The 25,257-nt window shown below is 41.7% G+C and overlaps 1 protein-coding gene across 1 annotated transcript in view; it reads right to left on the reverse strand.

Moving 5' to 3' along the window:
- Window positions 1–5,397: 5,397 nt before the first annotated feature.
- Window positions 5,398–25,257, reverse strand: part of FBXO32 (F-box protein 32) — a 34,179-nt gene continuing 14,319 nt past the window's right edge. The window contains exons 5-9 of the mRNA XM_036883095.2: window positions 19,096–19,189; window positions 18,054–18,238; window positions 12,341–12,523; window positions 11,227–11,370; window positions 5,398–10,792 (exon numbers count right to left, since the gene is read on the reverse strand). Of these exons, the coding sequence (XP_036738990.1) occupies window positions 10,703–10,792; window positions 11,227–11,370; window positions 12,341–12,523; window positions 18,054–18,238; window positions 19,096–19,189 (696 nt within the window). The 3' untranslated portion in view covers window positions 5,398–10,702. The remainder of the gene's footprint in view (window positions 10,793–11,226; window positions 11,371–12,340; window positions 12,524–18,053; window positions 18,239–19,095; window positions 19,190–25,257) is intronic.

The following is a 25,257-nucleotide window of genomic DNA, read 5'->3' on the forward strand; positions in this document are numbered from 1 at the left end:
TTGGAAGGTTGTATTTTTCTAGGAAGTTGTCCATTTCTTCTGGTTATCCAGCTTGTTAGCATATAGATTTTCATAGTATTCTCTAATAGTTCTTTGTGATTCTGTGGGATCCATCATAATTCTTCCTTTCTCATTTCTGATTCTGTTTATGTGTGTAGATTCTCCTTTTCTCTTAATAAGTCTGGCTAGGGGTTTATCTATTTTGTTTATTTTCTCAAAGAACCAGCTCTTGGTTTCATTGATTTTTTCTATTGTTTTATTCTTCTCAATTTTATTTATTTCTTCTCTGATCTTTAGTATGTCCCTCCTTCTGCTGACTTTGGGCCTCATTTGTTTTTCTTTTTCCAGTTTCAATAATTGCGATGTTAGACTGTTCATTTGGGATTGTTCTTCCTTCTTTAAATGTGCCTGGATTGCTATGTACTTTCCTCTTAGAACTGCCTTTGCTGAGTCCCATAGAAGTGGGGTTTTGTGCTGTTGTTGTCATTTGTCTCCATATATTGCTTGATCTCTGTTTTAATTTGGTCATTGATCCATTGATTATGTTGGAACATGTTGTTAAGCCTCAATGTGTTTGTGAGCCTTTTTGTTTTCTTTGTACAATTTATTTATAGTTTTATATGTTTGTGATCTGAGAAGCTGGTTGGTAGAATTTCAATCTTTTTGAATTTACTGAGGCTCTTTTAGTGGCCTAGTATGTGGTCTATTCTGGAGAATGTTCCATGTGCACTTTAGAAGAATGTGTATCCTGCTGCTTTGGGGTGTAGAGTTCTGTTAATGTCTGTTAGGTTCATCTGTTCTAGTGTGTTGTTCAGTGGCTGTGTGTCCTTAGTTATTTTCTTCTGGTTGATATGTCCTTTGGAGTGAGTGGTGTGTTGAAGTCTCCTAAAATGAATGCATTGCATTCTATTTCCTCCTTTAATTCTGTTAGTATTTGTTTCACATATGTCGGTGCTCCTGTGTTGGGTGCATATATATTTAGAATGGTTATATCCTCTTGTTGGACTGACCCCTTTATCATTATGTAATGTCCTTCTTTATCTCTTGTGACTTTCTTTGTTTTGAAGTCTATTTTGTCTGATGCAAGTACTGCCACACCTGCTTTTTTCTCCCTGTTGTTTGTGTGAAATATCTTTTTCCATCCCTTCACTTTTAGTCTGTGTATGTCTTTGGGTTTGAGGTGAGTCTGTTGTAAGCAGCATATAGGTGGGTCTTGCTTTTTTATCCATTCTATTACTCTGTCTCTTTTGATTGGTGCATTCAGGCCATTTACATTTAGGGTGATTATTGATAGATATGTACTTATTGCCATTGCTGGCTTTGAGTTCATGGTTACCAAAGGTTCAAGGGTAGCTTGTTTACTATCTAACCATCTAACTTTAATTCACTTATTACACTATTATAAACACAGTCTGATGATTCTTTATTTCTCTCCCTTCTTCTTCCTCCTCTACTCTATATGTTAGGTGTTTTATTCTGTACTCTTTTGTGTTTCCCTTGACTGCTTTTGTGGATAGCTGATTTTATATTTTGCTTTTAGTTAGTATTTGGTTGGTCTGCTTTCTTTCCTGTGATTTTATTTTCTTTGGTGACATCTATTTAGTCCTAGGAGTACTTCCATCTAGAGCAGTCCCTTTAAAATACCCTGTAGAGGTGGTTCATTCCAGCAAATTCCAGCAACTTATGCTTATCTGGAAATTGTTTAATCCCTCCTTCAAATTTAATGAGAACCTTGCTAGATACAGTATTCTTGGTTCAAGGCCCTTCTGTTTAATTGCATTAAATATATCATGCCATTCTCTTCTGTCCTGTAAGGTTTCTGTTGAGTAGTCTGATGATAGCCTGATGGGTTTTCCTTTGTAGGTGATCTTTTTTCTCTCTGTAGCTGCCTTTAATACCCTGTCCTTGTCTTTGATCTTTGCCATTTTAATTATTATATGTGTTGGTGTTGTCCTCCTTGGGTCCCTTTTGTTGGGAGATCTGTGGGTTTCCATGGTCTGAAAGACTATTTCCTTCCCCAGCTTGGGAAAGTTTTCATCCATTATTTCTTCAAAGACACTTTCTATCTCTTTTTCTCTCTTCTTCTTCTTCTGGAACTCCCATAATGTGAATATTGTTCCATTTGGATTGGTCGCAGTTCTCTTAATATTCTTTCATTCCTAGAGATCCTTTTATCTCTCCCTGCCTCAGCTTCTCTGTATTCCTGTTCTCTGATTTATATTCCTTTACCAGTCTCTTGCATCTCATCCAGTCAGCTCTTTAGTCCTTCTATTGATTGTTTCATTTCTGTTATCTCCCTATAGACTTCATCCCTTTGCTCTTGAATATTTCTCTGCAGCTCTATCAGCATAGTTATAACTTTTATTTTGAATTCTTTTTCTCGAAGATTGGTTATATCTATCTTGCCAGGCCCTCTCTCTGGCATTAAGTGATTTTGAACTGGACCAGATTCTTCTGCCTTTTCATGGCAATACAAATGATTGCTGGCAAGTGGCGTCTGTGTCTGCTGGGAGAACAAAGTCCCTTCCTGGTTGCTCATCGCCTGCCTTGCCCTTCTCCACTGCCTGTGCCAGTTACTCGCACACAGGGAGCAGTCTCTGGGTTAATCCCCTGAGCTGCCGTGGGCGGGGTGGCCGTCGGGATAGTCTAGGGCACTGTAGGGGGTCGCAGATGTGCCGGGTGTGTTCTCCTGCAAGAACGGTGCTCCTTCATGCTTTCTGGACCTTCCGCTGGCTTCCTTTTCCTGTGCAGGGCACTATGCATAGGCAGCAGCCTCTGGGTCTGGTCCGGTTAGCTGCACACTGGGAGAAGACTGTGTGGTTGCTATGGGTGGGGCTGCTCCCCGGCTGGTCTGCAGCAGTGGCTGGTCATCCATTTGCTTGCCGCACTGGTGGGGGGAAGGAGTGGCAGGCTGCTTATTACAGTGAGGGGTTCGGAGCTGCATTGCCACCCAGGGGATTAGGGTGCCTGAAGTTCCTTAAGATTCCAGCCTGCTGGGCTGAGTGTGCTGGTATGATTTTGTCCACCTGTTAAACCCTTGTCCCTTTAAGACTTTTAAAGCACCTGCTTTTCTTTGTCCCAGGGGAGCTGGCTGTGGGGACCCACTCGCATCCCTGTCTCAGATTTTACTTTTCTGTTTCTCTAATATCCAGTATACCATGCAAAGTGTGTCTGTGCTCCCTGTGCAGATTACTAGGGCTGGTTATTTAGCAGTCCTGTGCTTCCACTCCCTCCCCACTCTGATTCTTTTCCTCTTGCGGGTGAGCTGGGGTCGGGGGAGTGTTTGGGTCCCACCGGGTCATGACTTTGTATCTTACCCTTTTTGTGAGATGCTGAGTTCTTGCAGATGTAGTGTAGCGTGCCTGTTGTACTGTATCTTATGGTCTCTCTTTTAGGAATTGTTGTATTTGCTGTATTTTCAAAATATATATGATTTTGGGAGGAGATTTCCACTGCCCTACTCACCCTGCCATCTTGAGCGCCCCCTGAAGTATCTTTGATGTACAGTCTTATATTGATTTCAAATATACAACACTGGTTTAACAGTTACCCATAGTATTAAATTGTCACCCCCACTAGTGTGGTTACTATCTGTCAATGTTTCACTAATTTTAACATTATAGCTTTTTAGAGTATTTGAGGTATATTTACCCTTAATTAATTAAACTTAAAAGTTATTAATATACTTGGGAGTGTTTTGCTTATTAGTGTTGAAGGTTATCTGAGCAGGTATTTGAAGTGCTTATTGAAAAAAAGCAAATGTATTAGATTTACAATTGCCCCTTTAAAATGTTTAAAGGAATTTCTATTAAGTTTGTAAAAGGGACTTGTTTTAAAGGGATTTTAGTCTGTTCAATTGGAGTTTATCAAAGTAATAAAAGGCCCTCTTATTTTATATGGAAATTTACTAGACTTATATTTAGTTGAACTTAAAAAACTTTAATGAAAACTAGACCTCTGCATTTGTTACTTTTTCAACTATCATTAATTTTTAATGAAGCAGCTATAAATAGTTCTGTGCACATAAACTCACACTGATTCTTATTCTAGTTGAGTATAAGTATATAATTATAAGTGAGATTTTCAAAAGCATTTTATGAATGTATGTGTGGGTTTATTAATTCATTCAGCACCAACATGGTGCTAGGTACTAGGTAGGCCCCAGTCCTAAGCAAGAATACAATGTAACAAAGTCCACTTTCATAAAAGTGTTATGGCAGATGAGATTTACTCAATTGGATGCAGCTTCAATGAGGAGGTGGCTCTATGGAGGAACAGATGCTTATTACCAGGGGAACAACATTCTAGGTAGATGGAACAGCCTGAACAAAGCATACATGGGGTATTTAGGCAAAGATGAGATTTTGTGATCCTGGTGGAAGTTAAAAAAAAATTATCTCTAATTACTCTTATGTGACTTTTTTAAACAAAAATCATTTTCTAATGGAGAGTTAATGGCAGGGTCAGAGTGTATTCCATAGAAAATGTATCGAGTAAGTCGGTCACCCACAAGTTAGTCACCTGAGCAAATCACACCTAACTGGAAATGCAGTGCAATTCCTAACCCTATCCTCAGACCCTGCTCACTCAGGGAGTCAGAATTGTTAGCATTTATTGAACTTACTATGTGCCCAGCTCTAAGCACTTAACATGTATTAGTTATTTAACCCTCACAACCATAAGAGATAGATTTATTACTACCATTTTGAAGTCAAGGAAATTGAGGCAGAAAGGGGTTAAGAAGATGACAAAGGTAAGTGGCAGGACCAGGATCTGAACCTTGAGTGAGCCATTACCTCTTTCTGGAACGATCATGCCCTCATTGTCTCAGGTTGGCTCCTGGTCATCTTTCAGGTCTTAGCTTCAAAATCACTTCCTTAGAGAAGCCCCCTAGCTCAGTTTCTCTTGAACAGGTTCCCCTTGTTCTTCTGTAATTCAGACCCTTATTTATTCCCTTCATAGCACTTCTTATGAATTAAAATTTTTTCCTACTTTATTTTTTTACTTTTCCCACTAGAATCTAAGTTCCATTAAGGCAGGGACCGTATCTGTCTTGTTCATCTCCTATCCCAGTGCCTTGTACAGGATATAGCATATAGTAGCTGTTCAATAAATGGGTCCGTTAATATATAAACTGATATTGACTTCACAGTTCATTCTTCCCTAGTCATTCTGCTACACACAAAGTAAGTGGGAATATCCCATTTAAGCATAATGCTGTATTATTGACTCAGGTTGTTACTCAGCAGCAAGCTTTTCTGTGTATGCCTAGAATTTTTACAACAATGATAACCAGTTTCTCGGAGAAGGAAGAGTAAGCCTCACCATGCAGAAGATAATCATACTCAGCAGGATAAAAACCAGTTTGAATTGACACACACCAAAAATTCACCAGTGTGTGTTGTTGGAAAAACATTTATTGCAATTCAGTGTCAAAAATTTTTACAAAAATATGCCACTGTCTGGTACAAACAACTATAAAAAAATCAGTTCATCATGCAAGAAAAGTGTGCCAATAATTTATACAGATGGACTCAGCTCACACAATAGTAAATAAACATCTTTGCATGTAATTGGTCTAACCTTATACTTTTAGTTACAATGTTCAACCCCCTATAGTATTTTTCATTAAAAAAGCAAAGCTTCTAAGCTTAGGACATGGACTTTATATACATCCCCTTTGGCTGGGGTAATTGGCACTTGGTAGAATAAAGATGGTGCCAAAAGCTCTCAAGTGCAGAGCACTGCTTGGAGCCTTCTGTTTAACAGACCTGTTCATCATTAATTAAACAAACATTTCTGTACTCAAAGACAGAAAAAGTCATGTTCAAACTTCAGAATTAATGTTGTAGCAGATGGAGTTTCAAGAAGTTCAGAATTTTAGAGCAGCCATCCATTTTTGGACAATGGAGAAGGGCCCAAGTTTTGGGAAACTTCAGGAAGTTTTGTTTGCTGAGTGAGTTCAACGACACTTTGAAAAAATGTCCAGTAGACAAAGTCACAAATATTTGTGGTCCCTTCTCCTTGCTGCCTCTTGGAATAATTCCCCTCTGCTTAATGAAGATGAGGCTTAGCAGAGTGTGAACTTCCACTGGGACAGAAGTTCACCAGATTTCACAGCAGGTATCCGAAAATGGGGAAATGGATGGGATGGACTAAATGTACGTCTTAGTCTAAGGGGAGAGGAAATGATTCCTGCTTGGTTACCATCAGAACCTCTGTTTCTAGAAAGCAAGCTGACTCCTCAGCTGCTATCTGTCTTTAGGGTCCCCTTTATAATTAAGTTATAAGTACCCAGGGAAAAATGAATTTGTCAAAATACCCCACTTGTTTTAGGAAGAGAATATTATATGCACTAGAATGTTGTGCTCACAACAGCATCAGAGGTTTATAAAAATGTTAAGTGGCTCCTTAACTTCTCCAGGAAGAATCAGGGACTTAAAATATTTGGAAAAGTTAATGGCCAAATGCCTAACTGTGGACCCATGCGCTTGCCTTCCACAGTGAAGATCTTGAGAAGAATCACATGGGGTGTCATTATGTTTCCAGCCACAGCAAAAGGTGCTGGGGCAGGGGACACAAAGTCAAGGCCTCAGAAAACCCCAGGTTTATACGCAGATCCACCACTAAGTATCTGGTGGGCTGAGGCATGACCCCTGAATATTCTAGACCCCTTACTTCATCTTGAAAAACTGGCGGAGTGCCAGACTCCACCATCTCTAACCTCCCTTCCAATGCTAGAGTCTGGGGTAGGAGTTTCCTTCCCTTGGAAAACCATAGAGGGTTTACTGTCCTTAACAAAACAGAGAAGAAAGCGTCTACAGAAAACACTGAGTTTAAAGGAATTACGACCTTGTTTATTGAAGACATCAAGGGCCCAAGATATATCAAAGAGCCATGTCTCTGAATTTGCCTACAGGTTCAGGGTGTTTCTGAGGTCTGTTTAAACACTAATAGGATTTTAGGCCAGCATCCAGTCAGAAGGGATGGTTCACAGACTCAGACAGTTGGAAACAGATTAAAAAAAAAAAAGTCAACATAGAAAATGATGATATAGTTAGTTAAAAAAATTCACCCATAAAATTACAGTTAAAAAAATTCACACATAAAATAGAGAGTTTGCATAGCAGGACATTATTGTCTGAAAGCCTGGCAGAAAAATATAAACTCAGGTGCATGTCTTATGATAAACATTGTATTAAACACTAAGAATGATATAAGAATGATACACTGTTGAACATGTCTTATAATGATTGACTTTCTTATAAATCACAGTACTTGCTTGGAAAAATACAATTCCAAGCTCTTTCTCTTCTCCCACATAAAAACAACAGAAACAAGGAAGGAGCCTCTGCTAATTCCAAGTTCTTCATGAAAAAGTTTTTGAAAAACCACAAAAATGGAAACTGTGGCAATAACATGCTCATAACTTTACTTTGCTATTACCAAGTAAACCCCACTTTTGCATTGAGAGTTTTGTAAACCCACCCTGTCTAAAATATCTGAGCCCTTCAATGTAAGATTGATCATCACTAAACAGATGTCATCTCACAACTGACACCCTGGGTATGTTTTTACCTGGGAGTTTTCTGCCACTTGTCCCATGTGACTGATCCATCCACTGAAAGTAACAATGTTGAGTAATAATGCAATCTAGTTTAAGATGTCATTGGACTTCTTTTCTGGATATTACAATAAAGTGAGCACTCCTAAACTTCACATATTGCCCTTTCCCCAAATGCCTACTCTCAAGAGACTCTAGGCTCCTTGCTCAGAAACCTGTAAGTTGGACCAAATCATAATATCCTTGCTCACACTGTCCTCTTTCCTTCCCTAGATGTCCAAATTACTTTATATTTGATGTCAATTTTAAATTCTACATTACAGGGTTGGTGTGAGGGTAGAAAAGTAGATCAAAGAGAGTAGAGCATTCTGTCTCTCCCAGCAATTTCCATTGTCATGTCCCTTCTGGCTTTTAGACCAATGGTTGTGAGACAGGGATTCTTCACTTTTTTTTTAGCTTGTCCTGGGAAGGTTTGCTAGTAGAAATTCTACAGATGATGAGTGCCCAGGGAACAAGAATTTTCTTTTCAACTCACTTTACTTATATGTGAGGCTCTAGCCATGCTTAACTGCTACCATGCACAGATGCTCTACACCCTCCACGCTCTTCTCCCTTGCTCTCATGCAAATCACAGCATCAAAGATTTGCCATTTCTATTCCTTTCTCTCTCCCTCTCCACCTGCCATTTCCTTCCTTTTTCTTCTCTTCCAATGGAGGAGAACCACAAGTGTTTCTTTTTCCCTTAAATGATGTCCTTGACCCAGTCATAGACCACCTCCAGAAATGCCAAACGAGACAGGGAGAGCCCAGGGGCACCACCTAGGTAAACATTTCAAAAACTAAGCCTGTCACTTGTGGTAGGGGTCATCTGGCCCAGCTACACCTGCTGCCTGGTGTAGTAAGATGTGCACTCAGAGCATTGCAGACAGTCCAGATGAGACAGGTTTGCCAGTTTTGTGCTGAGAGTCCAAAGAAGGCAACATTCCTGGGACCACAAAGCTGCAGGTGCCGAAGACTTCCCACCAACTCGATCAGCACAAAGAGGCAGAGGTTATGAGTTGGTGGGGAGATGTGATGACCATAAATGCCTAAACCTAAAAACATCAATTTCCAGAGCTTTCAAGCAAAATAAAACCAGCTCCATCCCACATCTTTAAGGAAGCTGAGACATCTGAGAGAACCTATCTGAATTATGGAAGAACTAGCTTCTTATTTGACAACCAAGGTCCTGCAGGCTCAATGTGACTTTACTTGGGGTGTGGGTGTGGGGGGGTAGGGGGGAGTAGCAAAAACCCCTTAGATATTACAGTGGTTTGTGGCCCTCCAAAGCTCAACCTTACCCAGTAATATTCTTTACTTTTTTCATTAGGAAGAATTTAAATTCAATTTAATTTTTTCTTCTTAGTGGAGTAATATGAAAATAAATATTGAGGAACCCTGGTGCAGGCACAAACATTGCAAAGTGAGGAGCACTGACTGGTGGTTGGCTTCTGCTCAGAATGCTGGTTATTTAGGTTGTGTTATCAGGTACAGGCATGAAGAGGCCCTGGCTGGTCCTCTGGCTTGTTACTGTACATGCTTAACCATCTCTCTCCTCTTCAGGGCACCCCAAGGTTCAACCCCTAAGAATATACTGTTTCTCAACATGTATGTGAATCAAGTTTCTATTTCAGGTTCAGGTATTTACCAAGGGCATGCAGGGTGACAATGTCATTTGAAAAAAAAAAAAAGGGCAAAGCAAATACAACTTCAAAAATATGTACATTGTAGAAAAGCAAAATTCTATAACAAGTAAAAAACAAAAACATACACCCCCCACCCTGGCCCCACCACCACCACTCCCAGGAATATTTGACAATAAGCTCATTAAGTCCTGAGATTTCCATACTTCCATGTAATTACCTGCTGATATTTGCCTAGCAAGATCCCCTGGGGTATGGAGCATGTTTAGGATGAACTCACAGGACCTCTGTTCCCTATTTGGCTGAAACTCCAGGCCTTATTTCATCACCCCTGCAAGAAGCCCTGGCTCAGGTTGACTGAATTTTGATGTTGGACATAAAGAAAAGAAAGCTCCTCAGCTCATCACCCGCCAAGAGGAACAGCAGCCGGTAAACTGTTTAGCTGATACATAAAACCTGTTTTACAATCCTTTATCAGCACTCTGGCTCCAACCAGTCCACAGAGATAGCTTATCCACGAAGCTACTCCGAGAAGCCCAGACAAGCCAAAAAGTTAAACAGGAATGACTCTTCACAGCTATTGAGTGACTAATTCTCTCTTTTCTGTGGCAGGCCTTTCTCTGGGACTGTTTTTAATTGGTCTTAGGTTGGCCTTATGTTGCCCTGAACGAGCTACAACGTAAAAGGAAAAGAGGCGTATGTGTTTTTGGGTTGTTCTAGAAAACAGGCGACTCCAAAGGGTGCCCTAGGCACCTAAAAAAGAAATCTGAAACATTAGTATTGCTTTCCAAACCCCTTCCTATTTTAAATCACTTTTTATATGATGAAAAGACAAGAAAAACAGACACTGCCTAGTGGACAACGCACTTTGTCAAAGAGAGCACTGTATGCTTTCCGAGGTAGACTATTGTGTGATATCTTCGCCAGATGAGGCCCTGCCCAGGCGTGTTTAAACTGGGTGATGCTTCCTTTGCCTTTTCAAAACAAACCCAAAATCAAAACCAAAGCCCAGGGATTTCTCATATGTAGTTTTCTTCTTCTTTAAAACAAATTTTCACATTGTAAACAGAGTGTTCTATCTTGTATGTGAATTTTGCCATTTTCTTCCACATCTCTGGGGAACTATAAAGGAGTTTCAATGAACATCAAAAGAATTCCATTTTCACCGATGCAACAGAATTCCTGCCTCTATAGTCTTGCTGGAAAATCATTAGGAAAAAAGTTTATTTACAGTATTTCTGTTTTTCCATACCAATTCTAATGAGAAGTCCATATTCTTAAATTCCCAGCCAGGAACTGCATCTCTCCCCTCCAATGTCCTCTCAATGACTTATCTCAGAAGTTTCGAGCCAATGTTTAAAATGTACACTATTTACAAATGAAGTGTCCAAACTCTGTATTCCCAGCCATCCAATCAGCAGGGGAACCCTTCCAAAGTGTTGTCATGTGCTGGGATTCAGAACTTGAATAAGTTGATAAAGTCCTGGGGTGAAAGTGAAACGGAGCAGCTCTGCGGGTTATTGGCTGTGCACGGGTGGTCAGTGCCCTGGAAAGGAACATCATGGTCAGGTTTGAGCTCTCAGAAGCATCTCACTGGCTTGTAGCACTGTAAGGCATTGCCCAACCTCAAAACAACATTCCTCTGCAAGAATACCATAAGTTCTGGAAAAACTTAAGAGATTGGCGTGCATGCGTGTGTGCATGTGTGTGTGTCTGTGTGTGTGTGTACCTGTGCACAAAGAGATGGGAGAACTTGGGAGTGGGTGTGTTGCCGAAAAAATATACACTGGGGGCAAAGGAAGTTAAGGTTTTGAATATTTTTCTTCCCAGGGACTGGATCAGTTTTGCCATCATCTTTAGCTGGGGCTGCAATCATGAAAAGTAGGGAAGGATTTGGCATTGCCATTCTGGTGCTCTTGGCTCTTAGGGGCTGGGATGGGGTGGGCTGGGGGTCTGTGGCAGCCACCTTGAGACACATACCTTCCAAGAAAGAATGTGACAATGTTTGCAAAGCTGAAGGGTGTCTCCATACTGCTCTCTCCGTGGGTAACATCGCACAAGTTTAAAATACATTTTCTTCCAATCCAGCTGGCCTTTGTCTGACAAAATCAATCGCTTGCGGATCTAAATATCAAACAAATAAAAGTAGTTGCAGGAGAGTTCATCAAGAAGACGCTTTGTGGTTTTCTGGTTCTGAAAAGTTCTGTTCATGTCGCCTTTCCCCCTTTTCCATCTATACCCTGCAATAGCCAGGGAAAAAAATAGACAAGATAAAAAGGAGCACCTTCTGGGCCGGTTAAACCCAGTTAAACCCAAGCTGATTAACAGTCTTTAAGAGAAGCAAGTGTCTGGTCACATCTTCCTGGTGACTCCTAGTAAACTGCCACTGGTAATCCTTTAATGTTTAGGTGAACTCAGTAAACTTAAATCTTCTTTGCTACAGGCTTGAGTGATTATTTACAGGGAGATGCGTAATTGCTTGGTACAGTGGCTCTATTTCCTATTTAAATATTGGTGGCTTACATGAGCAGAACTTGATGAACTCACACATCTATATAAAGAAACTGGGGAAAAACCCCGAGGTAGCATGAAGAGGGGAGGCAGGCCTAGAGCTGGGGTTGGGTGGAATTCAAATTCAAGGCCAGTTTCCTCACCTGGAGAGGCACTTTACTAATTTGGATATGACACAGCCATTGTGGGCTTAGTCTCTTCATGTGTTTCACGTGAGCATAATGATACTTACACTTCCCTGGGCTGTGAGAATAAAATGAAGTAATATCTGTAAAAGTGCTTTATAAAATAGCATAAAATTAAGTTAGTTTTTGTAAGTTACTTTAGAAAAGAAGGTTTGGTGCCACTTTATGAATTTTTTTTGAGCAAGTTGTAAAGTGTGAGTTGGTTAAAATTTTTGTTTCCCATTAAAACCACCTATAAAGAAATCCCCTCACATACATTATTTAGAAACTCCTTGGACTGTTTTTCCCTGTCAACCAGGGAGCCCTGGAGAGAGGGGAACCCACACATTATGCTTAACAGGAACACCATGGAAGTCTGGGCAGAAAAGGGAGGGGGATGCCTACTGGGCTCCACTGACCTGGCGCTCTGAGAAGTGGTACTGACAGAGCCTCTTCCACAGGAGCCGGTCCTCACTGAGCACATGCAGGTCGGGGGCCACCTGGCCCAGGCTGACCAGGTCCCGCCCATCGCTCAGCCTCTGCATGATGTTGAGTTGTAAGCACAGAGGCAGGTCAGTGAAGGTGAGGCCTTTGAAGGCAGGCTGTGGGGAGAAGGGTGACGATGAGTTGTAAGCTGCGGGGGCAGAGGGCAGCAGTTCACCAAGTGACGTCCTCCAGGGCTACAGCGGTCCCCTCCTCCTCCACTAGCAATTCTCCCTGCCCTAAATGCAGAAACAGGACTGATGGGTGAGACCCAAGAAGAATAGCCTGGAGCAGCTCAAGCTGAATGATGCCAGAGGGATTTTCCTGTTTCACAAAGCTTTATACTTTTATTTTTTAAGTTTCTCCAAATAGCAGATGTTGGATTCCTGTGCTTCAATTTACTCAGTTCACTCAATTACAAAATTCTCTATCTCCCTCCAGGGCTCGCTGCACTGGACAGGGTGCCCTGCCTGCCACCCCAGCCTCAGATCCCACTGACCCCTTGTGACCACTGATCTCTCCAAGCAGGTTTTCTTGCTGGCATCCAGCACGTTGCCCACTAGGCCCGTCCTCTGCCTAGTCCTCTCTGCCCGTCTGATGTTACTTTTCCTCAGATCCAGTTCAAACCCACTTCCTCTGAAAGGCCTTTTCTGCTTTTGTGACTACCTTAGGCTTTATTCATTGCATCTTCCTAGAATTCCTCAGATCTCTTTCAGATATTTATTGCAAAAATCTCCCTTTTGTTAAGTAATGCAAAACTTTTCCAAAAGAAACCTTGACTGGAATATTCCAGCTAAAATGTAAGCTCCTTCTGAAGGGGTATGTGGGGGGGACTTGGTGAAGGGGGGAGCCTAGTAAACATAATGTCCTTCATGTAATTGTAGATTAGTGATACCAAAAATAATAATAATAATAAAATACAATAAAATGTAAGCTCCTTTGAGGCAGGAATTTTTGTCTTTTTTCATTGCTTCATCCTTAGAGTCTAGAAGAATGCCTGGCATACACTAGGCACTCAATAAATATTGGGTGGTGGTGGTGGTGAATGGCACCCAAATAAATAAGTAGACAAAACAACAAAAGGGCCCTGTGTCAGGGTGTGTAATTGTGCTTTGGGAATGGCTGGTCCAGAATCCATGGCCCAACTGCCACCATCCACAGGGGCATCTCTAGTCAAACCTATGACTCCATAGAACATTTTGAAAACTCCTTGTCTGTGGATAAAATATTGACCATTAGTCCTGAGGTTTTCCAGGATCGTCTTCTATTACATCCCTGAACTTATATTTAAACCCTTTATTGTTTAAATTCGGATGAGCTCGTATTACCCTACCTAGACCTAGGTCCTTGAAGGCAGGATCTAATTTCATATCCTTGCAGACTAGCCCAGCACAAATGACTTCTTTTGAGGGCAAGAAACTCAGAAACATAAGCAAATAATTATTGAACAATACGTTTAATGCTATCAAGGAGTTAAGCACAAAGTGCTCTGGGAACAGTCTGTACACAGGAGATCCTCACTAGTTATTTGCTGATATCTCTTGAACAGCAACTGGATGCTACCATTTGGATAAGAAGTCAGCACAAATCACCTGAGAATGTACTTTGTCCTTCTCATGCTAGTCCTGATTTTTGACTTGATTGATTAACTACTTGATTTTTTACTACTGACATTTTTAGCTCAATGTTCTGTCCTCTCTGTGGGAGTTACAGGAAAAAAAAACCAGGATGAAGAAACCCTTCTTTAGCTCAGGGAAAACATTCTGGGAATGGGTATCAAATTCCCTCCCCAAGTTCTTAGGGAACTAAACTTGGTTTGAGGCACATCAAAGCCCAAACACACAGGATTTCAGGGCGATGTGCAGTCTTGGCAGTTCCCACCTGTGTCCCCTGCAAAGCAGGACAGGTGTATAGAGGGAAGGTGGCCGAGAGCCTTGGGAAGGGGGCCATGGAGAAGAAGGGGAGGTGGCATGGGAGGAAGGTGGGATGGACAAGCAGCATATATGGATCCCAGGTGCCTTGGGGAGTCCGGGCCTCAATTTCCCCATGTCCAAAATGAATCGGTTTAGAAGACTCCGAAGGTCCCTTCCAGCTCCTGCAGATTTGGAGCAGCTTCAGCCTTGTAACTCATCAGTTGTATCTATGACTTGACAGTTTATATTGGTCAGGCTGCTGGGCTGAACTTTCAATTGTTAGCGAAATCCAGGACTTCGCTGGACTGCTGAACGTCCTAGACCTATTTGTCATTTATCATCTGCTGCTGATCATATGAGCTAATAAAACTGCCATGAGGTTTTCTTTTTGTTTCCAGCACTTCAAAGCATCTACTTTTTTGGTTAAAACTCCCAGGCCAATTATTACATGAACTCCTATTAAAGTCCACTTGGCAGAGTTCACTTTCAAATTTTCAAACCTGAACTTTTCCAAAATCCTTGCCCAGACCCCATGCTGAGCCCTCACTCCTGATACATGGTAACTGCTTGCGTGCCTTCTTTTTGAATATAAATGTATTTTTAAAAGCCACTCTTGCCCCTCTCATTGAGCAGTTGACTAAAATCCTTTTATGTCCATCCTGCCCTCACATGCTCCAACACTACTTCGCCCACAGTACAGTGATTCTATTTGATTTTTTCCCCTAGAAATCAGTTCTCTCAGTTTTTTTTCCCCTTCATCCTTTATTAATTATTTTTGCCAATAAAAATTGGTTCTACAGAATTAGATATCATATTTTGAAAGAAAACTAGTTTATGTGCTGGGAAGATACTGATAGAACTTTGGCCAATACAAAGCAATTATGCTCTAAATGTCACCTTAACATTTTTGTGTAATAACATACTTCTCTTTGGTCCAAACTGTTAAGTAAGTTTTAAAATATAGTTCAGACTGAAGTAACTAAGTCCTCTCTCTCTCAATCTTTCTTTCCTCTGGAGAGTTGGATATTTGTGTGAAAAGCTCTTTAGAGCTCCATGGGTTTCTAGCACTGCTCTCAAAATAATGCTGCTCAGACCCAAGGAGGATTGGGAAGGAAGGCATAAGGGAGGAGGGGGCAGTGGGAAAAAGCACAGCCCCCGTAGACAGGCCTGGGTTCAGTCCACATGCTGCATCTTACCTGTAGTGACGCCCAGGCCAGACTATTCTCAACTACTCCATCTAATATTTCTCATTTATAAAATGAGGAAAAGCATATCCTATAGCGTCGCTGGGCAGAGAGGATGAGATAATGCATAGAAGTACTTAGCATAGTGCCCAATAAATACTAGCTATTATAATGGCTCCTGCTTGTAATTATTCACTTGATGAGTTAATATATGTGAAGGACTTAGAACTGAGTGTCCACTGCTGACACATTTGCATACTGTGTCTCCATGCATACTCCATGGCGGACGCTTCCTGATATATAGCAAGGACACAAGCACTTTCTATATGTAAACTTACTAAATCTTACACCAGGGCTATGTGGTAGGCATTACTGCCCCTAACATCCATACAGGACGTGTTCCAATTGTATTCCTCTTAACTCTGAACAAGTATTTCAGGCAGGGGGAGACATCCCTTCATTCATTCATTCATCTAATATTTATTAGCTGCTTTCTGCTCTTGTGTAAGGTAGAGGCAAGAGAGGAGAGGCCAAGATGGTAGTGCCCTTTTTTTGTGGTGTTTATAAGCCAGTGGGTGGAGACAGGAAAGTGAATATATGTATAATTTCAGATGGTAATAGAAGAAGGTGAGATGATAGTGGCTCCAGCAGACCGGATGGGCAGAGGAGGCAGCAAGCTCAAAAGCCCTGAGGCAGGACCAAGCTTAGAATGTGCAGAGAATAGTTTGGCCTGGATGCAGGGCCATGAGCAGAGGGGAGAGCGAGATGAACGTCAGTGTTTGATCTGTCCTGTATGGGATTTTATGGGATTTAAAAGGTCTGCAAAAAACTGGATTATTGAATGTGTAGTTGGAAGAAACCTGGGTTGAAAAAAGTTTCAAAAGCACTGATGTTAAGAAACCTTCACCATTTTAGGACTGAGGAGACCAGGTTCTGGCCTTAGCTCTGGCCCTAATTGCTGTCAAGCTCAGGGAAAGTCACTGGGTTTCTCTGGTCCCCTCTCCACTCTGGCACTATGAAGGTAAGAGCACCTACAGTGGCTACCACCCAGAGTGTTTGTGTGTCGCAACCCCAGGGTTTCTAGGGAAGTAAGCTCATGGACGTGCAAAATTCATGGGCAGTCGTGGCCAAAAATCCAAATGGGTGCCCCAAAGTTGCTGAAGAGCACTTGAGACAAATGGGGCTTGCTTATTATATCACTGGCTGGGTAACTGTCTCCCAGGCTTCGATAAAACAGTAAGCGTTAAGTCCAGGCTATAGAGAATACCAGAATTCAGGTAGGAGGTATACATGGGTTTTCTGTGAGAAATAAGCTGGGAGTTTGGGTCTCAAATTCACACTGTCCAACTATGCCTACAATTGAGAGATGGGGATGGGGTAAATTACTAGAGTAAATCAGAAAAATGTTCATAATACCCACACTCTCTTAAAGTAATCAAATAATTGAGATGGCTTTTGGAAGATCCTCTGGGCTCATGCTCTGCTCCATGTGTGCAGGAGTGTGGAAGTGTGGGAGCTGTAGCCTAAGTGATTCTAAGGGAGTCACATAACTGAGACTTCTAATTATTCCCTCTGCTTCAGCGCTTAAGAAACGAAGGCCCAGAGAGGTTACTAACAGTAAAGTGAAGGACAGTGCATTTTGAAAACTTCATGGAGTAAAATATTTAAAAGAGGTCAAAGAGGTTTTCTCATGTTACATTCTCGAGAGACGGGGAGACCCAAACTTTCCCAGCTTGGGTCCCGGAACCACTTAAAACCGCAGTCAGTGATTAGATAAGCAGCCAAGTGCTGCGTGAGCTGCCTAAGTGTCTGCCCATTAGTGAGCCGTGAGAGATGACACCATGGATTGCTCACATGTTTTGTGGGTCCTAGTCCTCCTGCTCACTAGTAACAGGGCAAGAGTTGAGGGCCAAGTGAATGCTTTAAAAGCCAAAAGCAACTACTGATAGTAGTTGAGCTGGTAATATAATGATATAGGCAGGGCCTTAAACATTTTTTTTGTTTTGTTTTGTTTTGCTTTGAGTGAGAATTGCTCATCTCTTTTCTTATGTGTATGTTCACAGTCTTTAATCAAAGACTTTGTCATAACCACTAATAACTGGAACTAGAATTTTAAAAGGTTGGTACCAGTTCTCCAAGCCACTGCCATCACAGCTCTGTTGTGTTCAAGGCAGCATTCTATGGCTCTAAACAGGTCATTCTTTAAGGGGAAATGGGCAAAGAGAGATCTCTGAATCTGCCTAAAGGTTTCAGTGGTGTAGCCATCATTGCCCCCAAATCCAAGCCTCCAGTTTCCACATGTTTCTGTTGACTGTCATCTCACATACTTTGGTCCTGTTTTGCCAACTTTATCTTCCCACCCTCCCTTTACCCCGAAGTCCCTCACCCTGCTCTCAGTACCCCATAGAGAGTGTCAGAAAGAGCAGAGCAGTCCAGACCCCTCCATCACCAGAGTGGATTTAAAGTCCTGGCGAGACTGCCCAGCATCTCTGCAGAGGAGCCGCCTCAAGCCCTTCCTGGAGGAAGAAGCCAGGCTTGCCAGCCCCGCTTACCCTGGTAATTTGGATGTTGTTCAGCTGCTGCTGCCAGTGTAGAATCGTCTCCATTCGGTACACCCACATGTTGATGTTCCCGACCAGCACAGACTTGCCGACTCTCTGAACCAGTGTACATAAGGACGTGTAGAGGGTCTGGAGTAATTCCCTTATTAGTCTAATGTTTTGCTGGTCTTCAAGGACTTAAGTGGGGAAGAAAAAGAAGTAATAACAGTTATGATACTGGAACACTCTATAAGTGGGCCTTTCTTCTTCTTTATTCTGCTCATGTTACCTGGTACTACCTCTGGGGATACGGTTTTCTTTCTCTCTAGTATTTATTCTACACTTGGCCAAGCGTCTGCCCTTGAGGTTACTGGGTAGAGTTTCCACTATCTAGGTCCCTCTTTGTTTTCTACTCCCTAGTTTTCTACAAAGACTCTTTCTCTTTCATTGTTCCACCAGCACCAATGACTCACCTGATCTGAAAGCAGTTTCTTTTGCCCAGAAGTGATGTTTCTTTTAGGTGGTCAGTAGTAGGAGCACGGCTCCAGGGGTCAAGAACTTGGATTCTAATCCTGTCTGGCTGACTCTGTGGGATTATGGGTAATCACTCTTTCTCACAGGCCTCCGCTTCCCAGTATATACAATGAGTTAGTTGAGTCAGGGAGTTCCCTCTAAAGTTCCCTAAAGTTCCCCTTGCTCAAATAGTTTGTGACTCTACTCTGCCTTGTACACAGTTCAATTTTCTAGGGATTTGGAATCCAGAGTCTTGGTAGCCAAGGTTGGGACAGGTGCCTGCACTAAGCCTGAGAGGCTTACAGCAGGGCAATGCATAATCCCAATAGAAGGACAGGAGGGTGATGGGCTCACCCTTTGTCATGAGCATGAGTGGCACTCCTTTCTGAACTGGAATCTGGTACCCCTGAAATGCATCTGGAGTTACTCATTTCCATCACTCACGTTCCTTTAAATCTAATGACATGTCCACTTTCTTGGACAATCCATCTGCCCATCCCCAGGCCTATAAAAAGGGGTGACAGATTGAGAGAGAGCTCACCTTTCAGTACCACTTTTTCCAAAATGTTCATGAAGTTCTTTTGGGCAATGCCACTCAAGGATGTAAGCTGTGACTTTGCTATCAGTTCCAACAGCTGTGGATAAAAATAGAAGTTGCTAGGCTTAGAATACAGAGATATTTTTCTCCTCTAATCTTTACTTTTGAGTCACATGACACGTAGATACAGACTGACGGGGAGAGATAAATGGCAGACAGAGCCTTAATGCAATAAAAAGCAGATGTTCAAAGTGAAAGACAAATGGGGGTAATTCAAAACCCAGGAATCAGGCTGAATATTTAATTGCTTTTTTCTCTTAAATATAAAGAGTTTGGCTTCAGCCACGGTGAATTCGTTGTACTTGTCCTACTCCAGCAAGTAAAGCGGAGGTACTCTGAAGGGAACAAAACCTCCGATGACCTGTGAGTGTTTGGGTTGAACATAATCACTCCCACTGGGAATTCTACCCCTACTTGAACTTCTTCCCCCTGGCACCACCTGCTCTCAAGGCACCACCTAAAAGCTGATGGTCATCAGTGATGTGCACTTTCCAAGGAAGTGGCAGTTCTTATCCTGCTTATGCAGTGCTCAATAAAAATGTCTATTAATGAGAATCTTCCATTGCACTTAACTTTGTGTAGAAAGATGAGAAAGAAATTCAGGGATATATGGTATATATATACATATTTCTGTTTGGAGGTTAGGATCCTTGTAGTTCTTAGCTCTAGGTTCAAATCTTAATTTGACCACTGGTGAGCTCTGTGTCTATGGGCAACTTACTAAATTTCTTGGTGCCCCAGTTTCTTCTTCTGTCCTAATAATACTTAGAGTCCCCGAGATTGTTCAGAACTTTAAATGAGGGAATGCATATGAAGACCTTAGCACAGTGCTGGCACAGATTTAGGTGGCAATAAAGGTTGGTTTGTTTGTTAAAGGAGTGTGTCCCATCCCTCCCATCTCCATTATCACCAAAAAAAAGAAATAAAGATAATAATTTAAGTTGGTATATTCTTAGCTCAGTCTTTCTTCAATAGTAAGATTATTTACAGATGTGGCAAGATATAAAAAAATCAAAGATTTCTATTGTTGAAAAATGATTAGAAGGGCATCTTAGAAATGATTTAGTTCAGCCCATTAAACAGATGAGCAAAGTGAGGCTCAAGAGCCTAAACCTTACCAAAATACTCCCCCAAAAGCGGGAAGACTCAGCAGTCCTTCTCAACATACTTGATGCTTTCACAGTTATCAAACAAAAGAGGTTGATATAAAGTAAAAGTAATTAGTTTTACTGGAACCCAGCAGGCTCCCAAGTAAAGCTAGCCTTGGACTTAGTGTACTAAACCTAGAGACTCAAGACCACCCTACCCCCCAACCCCACCCCACCACTGCTTTTTACATTAAAGCTTGAATCCCTGCTCCTAGGAAACTTTCCAAGGGAGTGTCATTGCCTGGCCAAGCCCCAGCCCAGCCTCACTTGAGGTCAGTAAATACTGAGTGGGACATTGTGCTGGGCACTGGAATTAAGGCTGAGGGAACAGCAAAGTGACATTCTAAAGATGGGGCTGCAGAGAACTGAAACTTTTGGCTCAGAGCCCTGGGCAATTCAAAGAACCTCTGCTTCCAAGGCATTTGTTTAAAACTTTTGTCAGTATGGAGCCCCTTAGGAGCCTGTCAAACTGTGAACAGACTTAATTCCTGAACATAGTTTAAGTTAAGGAAAAAAAAAAAAACCCAAGCCTTTTCCTGCCTGGCTTATGTGTCTGTCACTCACGTATGCAGGGAGGGATACCTGACTGGGAGAAGAAGGCAGAAAAGGCTGGGGCTGGGCTGTTGAGATTAGTTCTTGTGACCTAGGGTTGGAAGTCAGGAGTTGACCAAGTGCCTGCTAAGAGAGGCAAAAAGTCCAAACATCAGTAGAGGCCACGTCCCTGGGTGGTGACCACACTGAATGCCCTCTGCCTCTTTGGTTCAATTCTATCACCAACCAGCACGTGATACTCAAGAGGAGTGAAAAATGGCACAAAGGGACTGGCCAAACCTTTCATTTATCTCCCTGACTAACAACAAGATTCGGAAGGCCAAGCTGATGGTCTATTAATACCCTAAGCCTCACATGACCAGCACTGAGCAAGATGAAAGAAAACAAAAGCCTTGAGTTGCTCTCTGAAGGGCAGTTGGCTGTGCACTATGACTCATCATGGGGTGGAAGAGGGCAGGCAGAGCTCTGCCTGAAATCCAGCCAAAACCCGGGTTCCATGTGACTGCCATCTCATGAGGGTGTCAGTGTTAATCTTGTCTAAAAATGTACCAATCACAAGGACAAGAAAACTCAAAGCTATGACTATGCATTTAGGGAAAAAGCAAAAGCTCTCTGGTCTGATCCAGGTGATATTTGACTAAGGAGGAGGAGGAATACACCAGCAAAAGTGTCAATTGACAGCAGAATGACATGTCAACTACCCTTTTTAATCCCGTCTTATGAGAATGTCCCTCTTTTCACTGCCAGGAAGCTGTGAGGTCAGGAGAAAGGACCCTGTAATAGGAGGAGACCTAGATTCTCTAGCTCGGTGATCTTTACAACTGTCTTTCATGTAGCAAGTATTTTCTGAGTGTCTACTCTGCCCCAACATTGTGGTACATACATGGATATAATGATAACAACACATGATTCCTAGACTCATGGAGTTTACTTCTAGTCTATGGTATAAGTCATTTAACCTCTCTGAACTCGTTTCTTCATTCCAGTTTCTGAAATGGAAATAGAAAGACTACCTACTTCACAGGTTGTTATGATAAGCAAATGAGATAAATATGTAAAAACCCACTGTAAGTACCAAATACAGGGCATATTATTATAAGGTATTATTTTTCCCCCTCCCAAATCCCTATCTTTTAGTGAAGGTTAAAGTTGCTAGCAAGGGTTAGCAAATTTTTTCTATAAAACGACAGAAAATAAATATTTTATGCTTTGTGGGACACATAGTCTTTGTTGCAACTACTCAACTCGGTAGCTGTAGTGAAAAAGCCCTCTTAGATAATATGTAAATAAATAGGTGTGGCAGTGTTCGAATAAAACTTTATTTACAAAAACAGATGGGGGGTCAGATTTGGCCCTAGAGCCACACTTTGCCAACTTCTGTTATAAAACAGAATTTAAGAGTGATGGCTCCAGAGCCAAACTGCCTGCCTCAGTTTCCTCATCTGCAAAATGCACATAATAATAGCACCCACTTCAGAGTGCTGTGAAGATGAAAGGAGTTCCTATAGCACTTGTAATAGTGCCTGGTATAAAGACTATACTCTAATTATTATCATTCATTTTAATCATAATATAGAGAATATTACTAGGTAAAATTACTGCCAGGAGGGCATAATGAATTAGTAGGGTAAAGTACAGCTGGCTTAAGAGACCTTTGGGATCCCTGTATTTCAATTTTATGTATTGTCAACCAAATTCTTAAATTCTTTCAAGTTTAAAATTCCTGCCTGTCATTTTTATGTTTGTGATACATTTAATAGTTCCCTATCTGTTGATAAAAGTTAATGTTGATATATTTTGTGACTTACATAGTTGCATCTACTATGAAGTCTTAACTTCTGACCTTGCTAACAATAATGGGTGTTTATTACATGCCAATGGCTGTTTTTTTGTTTTTTTTAATTTTATTTTGATATCGTTACTGTACAATTACTTGAACATTATGGTTACTAGACTCCCCCTATTATCAAGTCCCCCCCACATACTCCATTACAGTCACTGTCCATCAGCGTAGTAAGATGCTATAGAATCATTACTTGTCTTCTCTGTATATACTGCCTTTCCCGTGTGCTCCCCACCTACATTATGTGTGCTAATCGTAATGCCCCATTATCCCCATTATCCCTCCCTTCCCACCCATCCTCCCCAGTCCCTTTTCCTTTGGTAACTGTTAGTCCATTCTTGGGTTCTGTGAGTCTGCTGCTGTTTTGTTCCTTCAGTTTTTTCTTTGTTCTTATACACCACAGATGAGTGAAATCATTTGATACTTGTCTTTCTCCACCTGGCTTATTTCACTGAGTATAATGCCCTCTAGCTCCATCCATGTTGTTGCAAATGGTAGGATTTGTTTTCTTCTTATGGCTGAATAATATTCCATTGTGTATATGTACCACATCTTCTTTACCCATTCATCTACTGGACACTTAGATTGCTTCCATTTCTTGGCTATTGTAAATAGTGCTGCGATAAACATAGGAGTGCATAGCCAGTGGCTGTTTTAAGCACTTCACATGTGTGATCGTGTTTAATCTTCAATGACAACCCAATGAGGCGGGTTCTCCATTTGATGAAAGAGGATACAGCAGTTCAGAGATGTTAAGTAACTCCCTAAAGGCAATCCAGCAGTAGGAAGGGGTGGAGCCAGGACTTGAGCCCAGATGTGTCTAACAGAGAACATGCATTTTAGTAGCTCAAGGACCTCAGTTTGTTAAGGCCAATCAAATTTGCATCTACAGCCAAACTTTACCCTAAAAATAGTAGCAATATCATGTATTGTTATGTTCTGGCAAAGAATCTGGAAATTTTATATCAATACTACATTGTAACATATAATCAGCTGTTAACATTAAGGGAGAAATAATGCCCAGAAAGTGTTAACAACATATTTGGGTTTGTCTACAAAAAACCTAAAAAAACATTTAGGTTTATTTTCCATGTCAGCATAACCTATAAGCCGTAAGGTAGTCCCATGTGGAACTAATGGTAAAGAGGGCAGAAATCATTAATTTTATTTCTGCGTTAAGAGAGCTGTGTGCTTAGGGGAGTAGGATTATATCTAGCAGTTTACCTACCAAGATGACTTACCCAGTTGGATTCTTTACCCCTAAACCACAAGAGAAAAAGAGAGCAGGGGAAAAGATCTTGTATGGGAATGCCTGTTTGTTTTCAGCTGGGCAAATTTTAACTCAGGTGCCAGTAATCTGTGGCTGTGTAAGGAAAGGTAGGCGGGCAAAGGGGGAGGAAGAGGGAGAGCTCTCGGCTCATGAATTCCATGGTATCATTACGGTATCCGGCGTGATTTGCAGTGACTACCGTGCAATACAGGAATGGTTCTGGGCTACTGGAGGAAGGGATGGTGGTCACCACATGCCAAACCACATCCTTGCCCTTGAGCTTTGGCTCATGCTAGTTTTGGAGCAAAAAAACCTAGTTGCAAGCAATATCATATAACGAATCTTGGAGCAGATATCAACCACAGTTTGAAGTGATGTGTGGAACATGAATGGGCAGAAGACAGAGTTTCCTCCTATCTTCCTGTACCCACAGAAAAAGCAGATTTCTTATCTTTTCTTCCTTTAGTTCATCATAGCATTCATACTTTAAAAAATACATCAGTCATGTCACTTCTCTGCTTGAAACCCTCAAACGGCTTCCCTTTGCATAGAGAAAAAAAAATCTGAACTCCTTTCCATGACTGGCAAGGTCCTCCCTGATCTGGTACATGTCCCTTCTCCAGCTTCATTTTGTACAGTGCTTCCCCAACTCATTCTGCTCTGGCCACACAGCCCGCCTTTGGTTCCCTGCACAGGCTCAGCTCACCCCCACCTTCCTTTGTCTTTGCCGTGTCTTCACATGATGGCTCTTCCCACCCTTCGCATCTCAGTTCAAATGTGGCCTGCTCAGGGGGACCTTCCCAGACCATCCTCCATGGAGACCTCCCAGTCACCATCTTTATCTTACTATGGTTCCACTGTTCTTCTCAGTTCCATTTATACATAACTGAAATGATCTTGTTTATGTACTTGTTGATTGTCTAATTGGGATAGGAACCTTAAGACAGCAGGGGTTGTTTTACCACTCTACCCCAGCCTGGCAACAAGGGAGGCACTCAACCAATATTTATTTTCTAATACATTTCTCTGTTAGACTCAAGGAGCTGGAAGGGACTTGGGAAACAGTACAGCCAAATTCCTCCTCTAGAGGTGAGGAGGTTCATGATGGTCAAATGACATAGTCAAGGTAAATGGTAGAAGGTCTGGACTGTTGGGCTGGTATTCATATGGGGTCCAGTCCCCAGGAAGAGATTACTTATGATGCAAACATAACACAAACACTTTCCAGGAGGGCAGACAGCTGAGATCTAGAGGAACACTAAATAATTGGGGCTTCAAAAGCATCATTAAAA

Source organism: Manis pentadactyla, chromosome 3 (assembly GCF_030020395.1).
Source record: "Manis pentadactyla isolate mManPen7 chromosome 3, mManPen7.hap1, whole genome shotgun sequence".
In the NCBI taxonomy this organism is placed as follows: Eukaryota; Metazoa; Chordata; class Mammalia; order Pholidota; family Manidae; genus Manis; species Manis pentadactyla.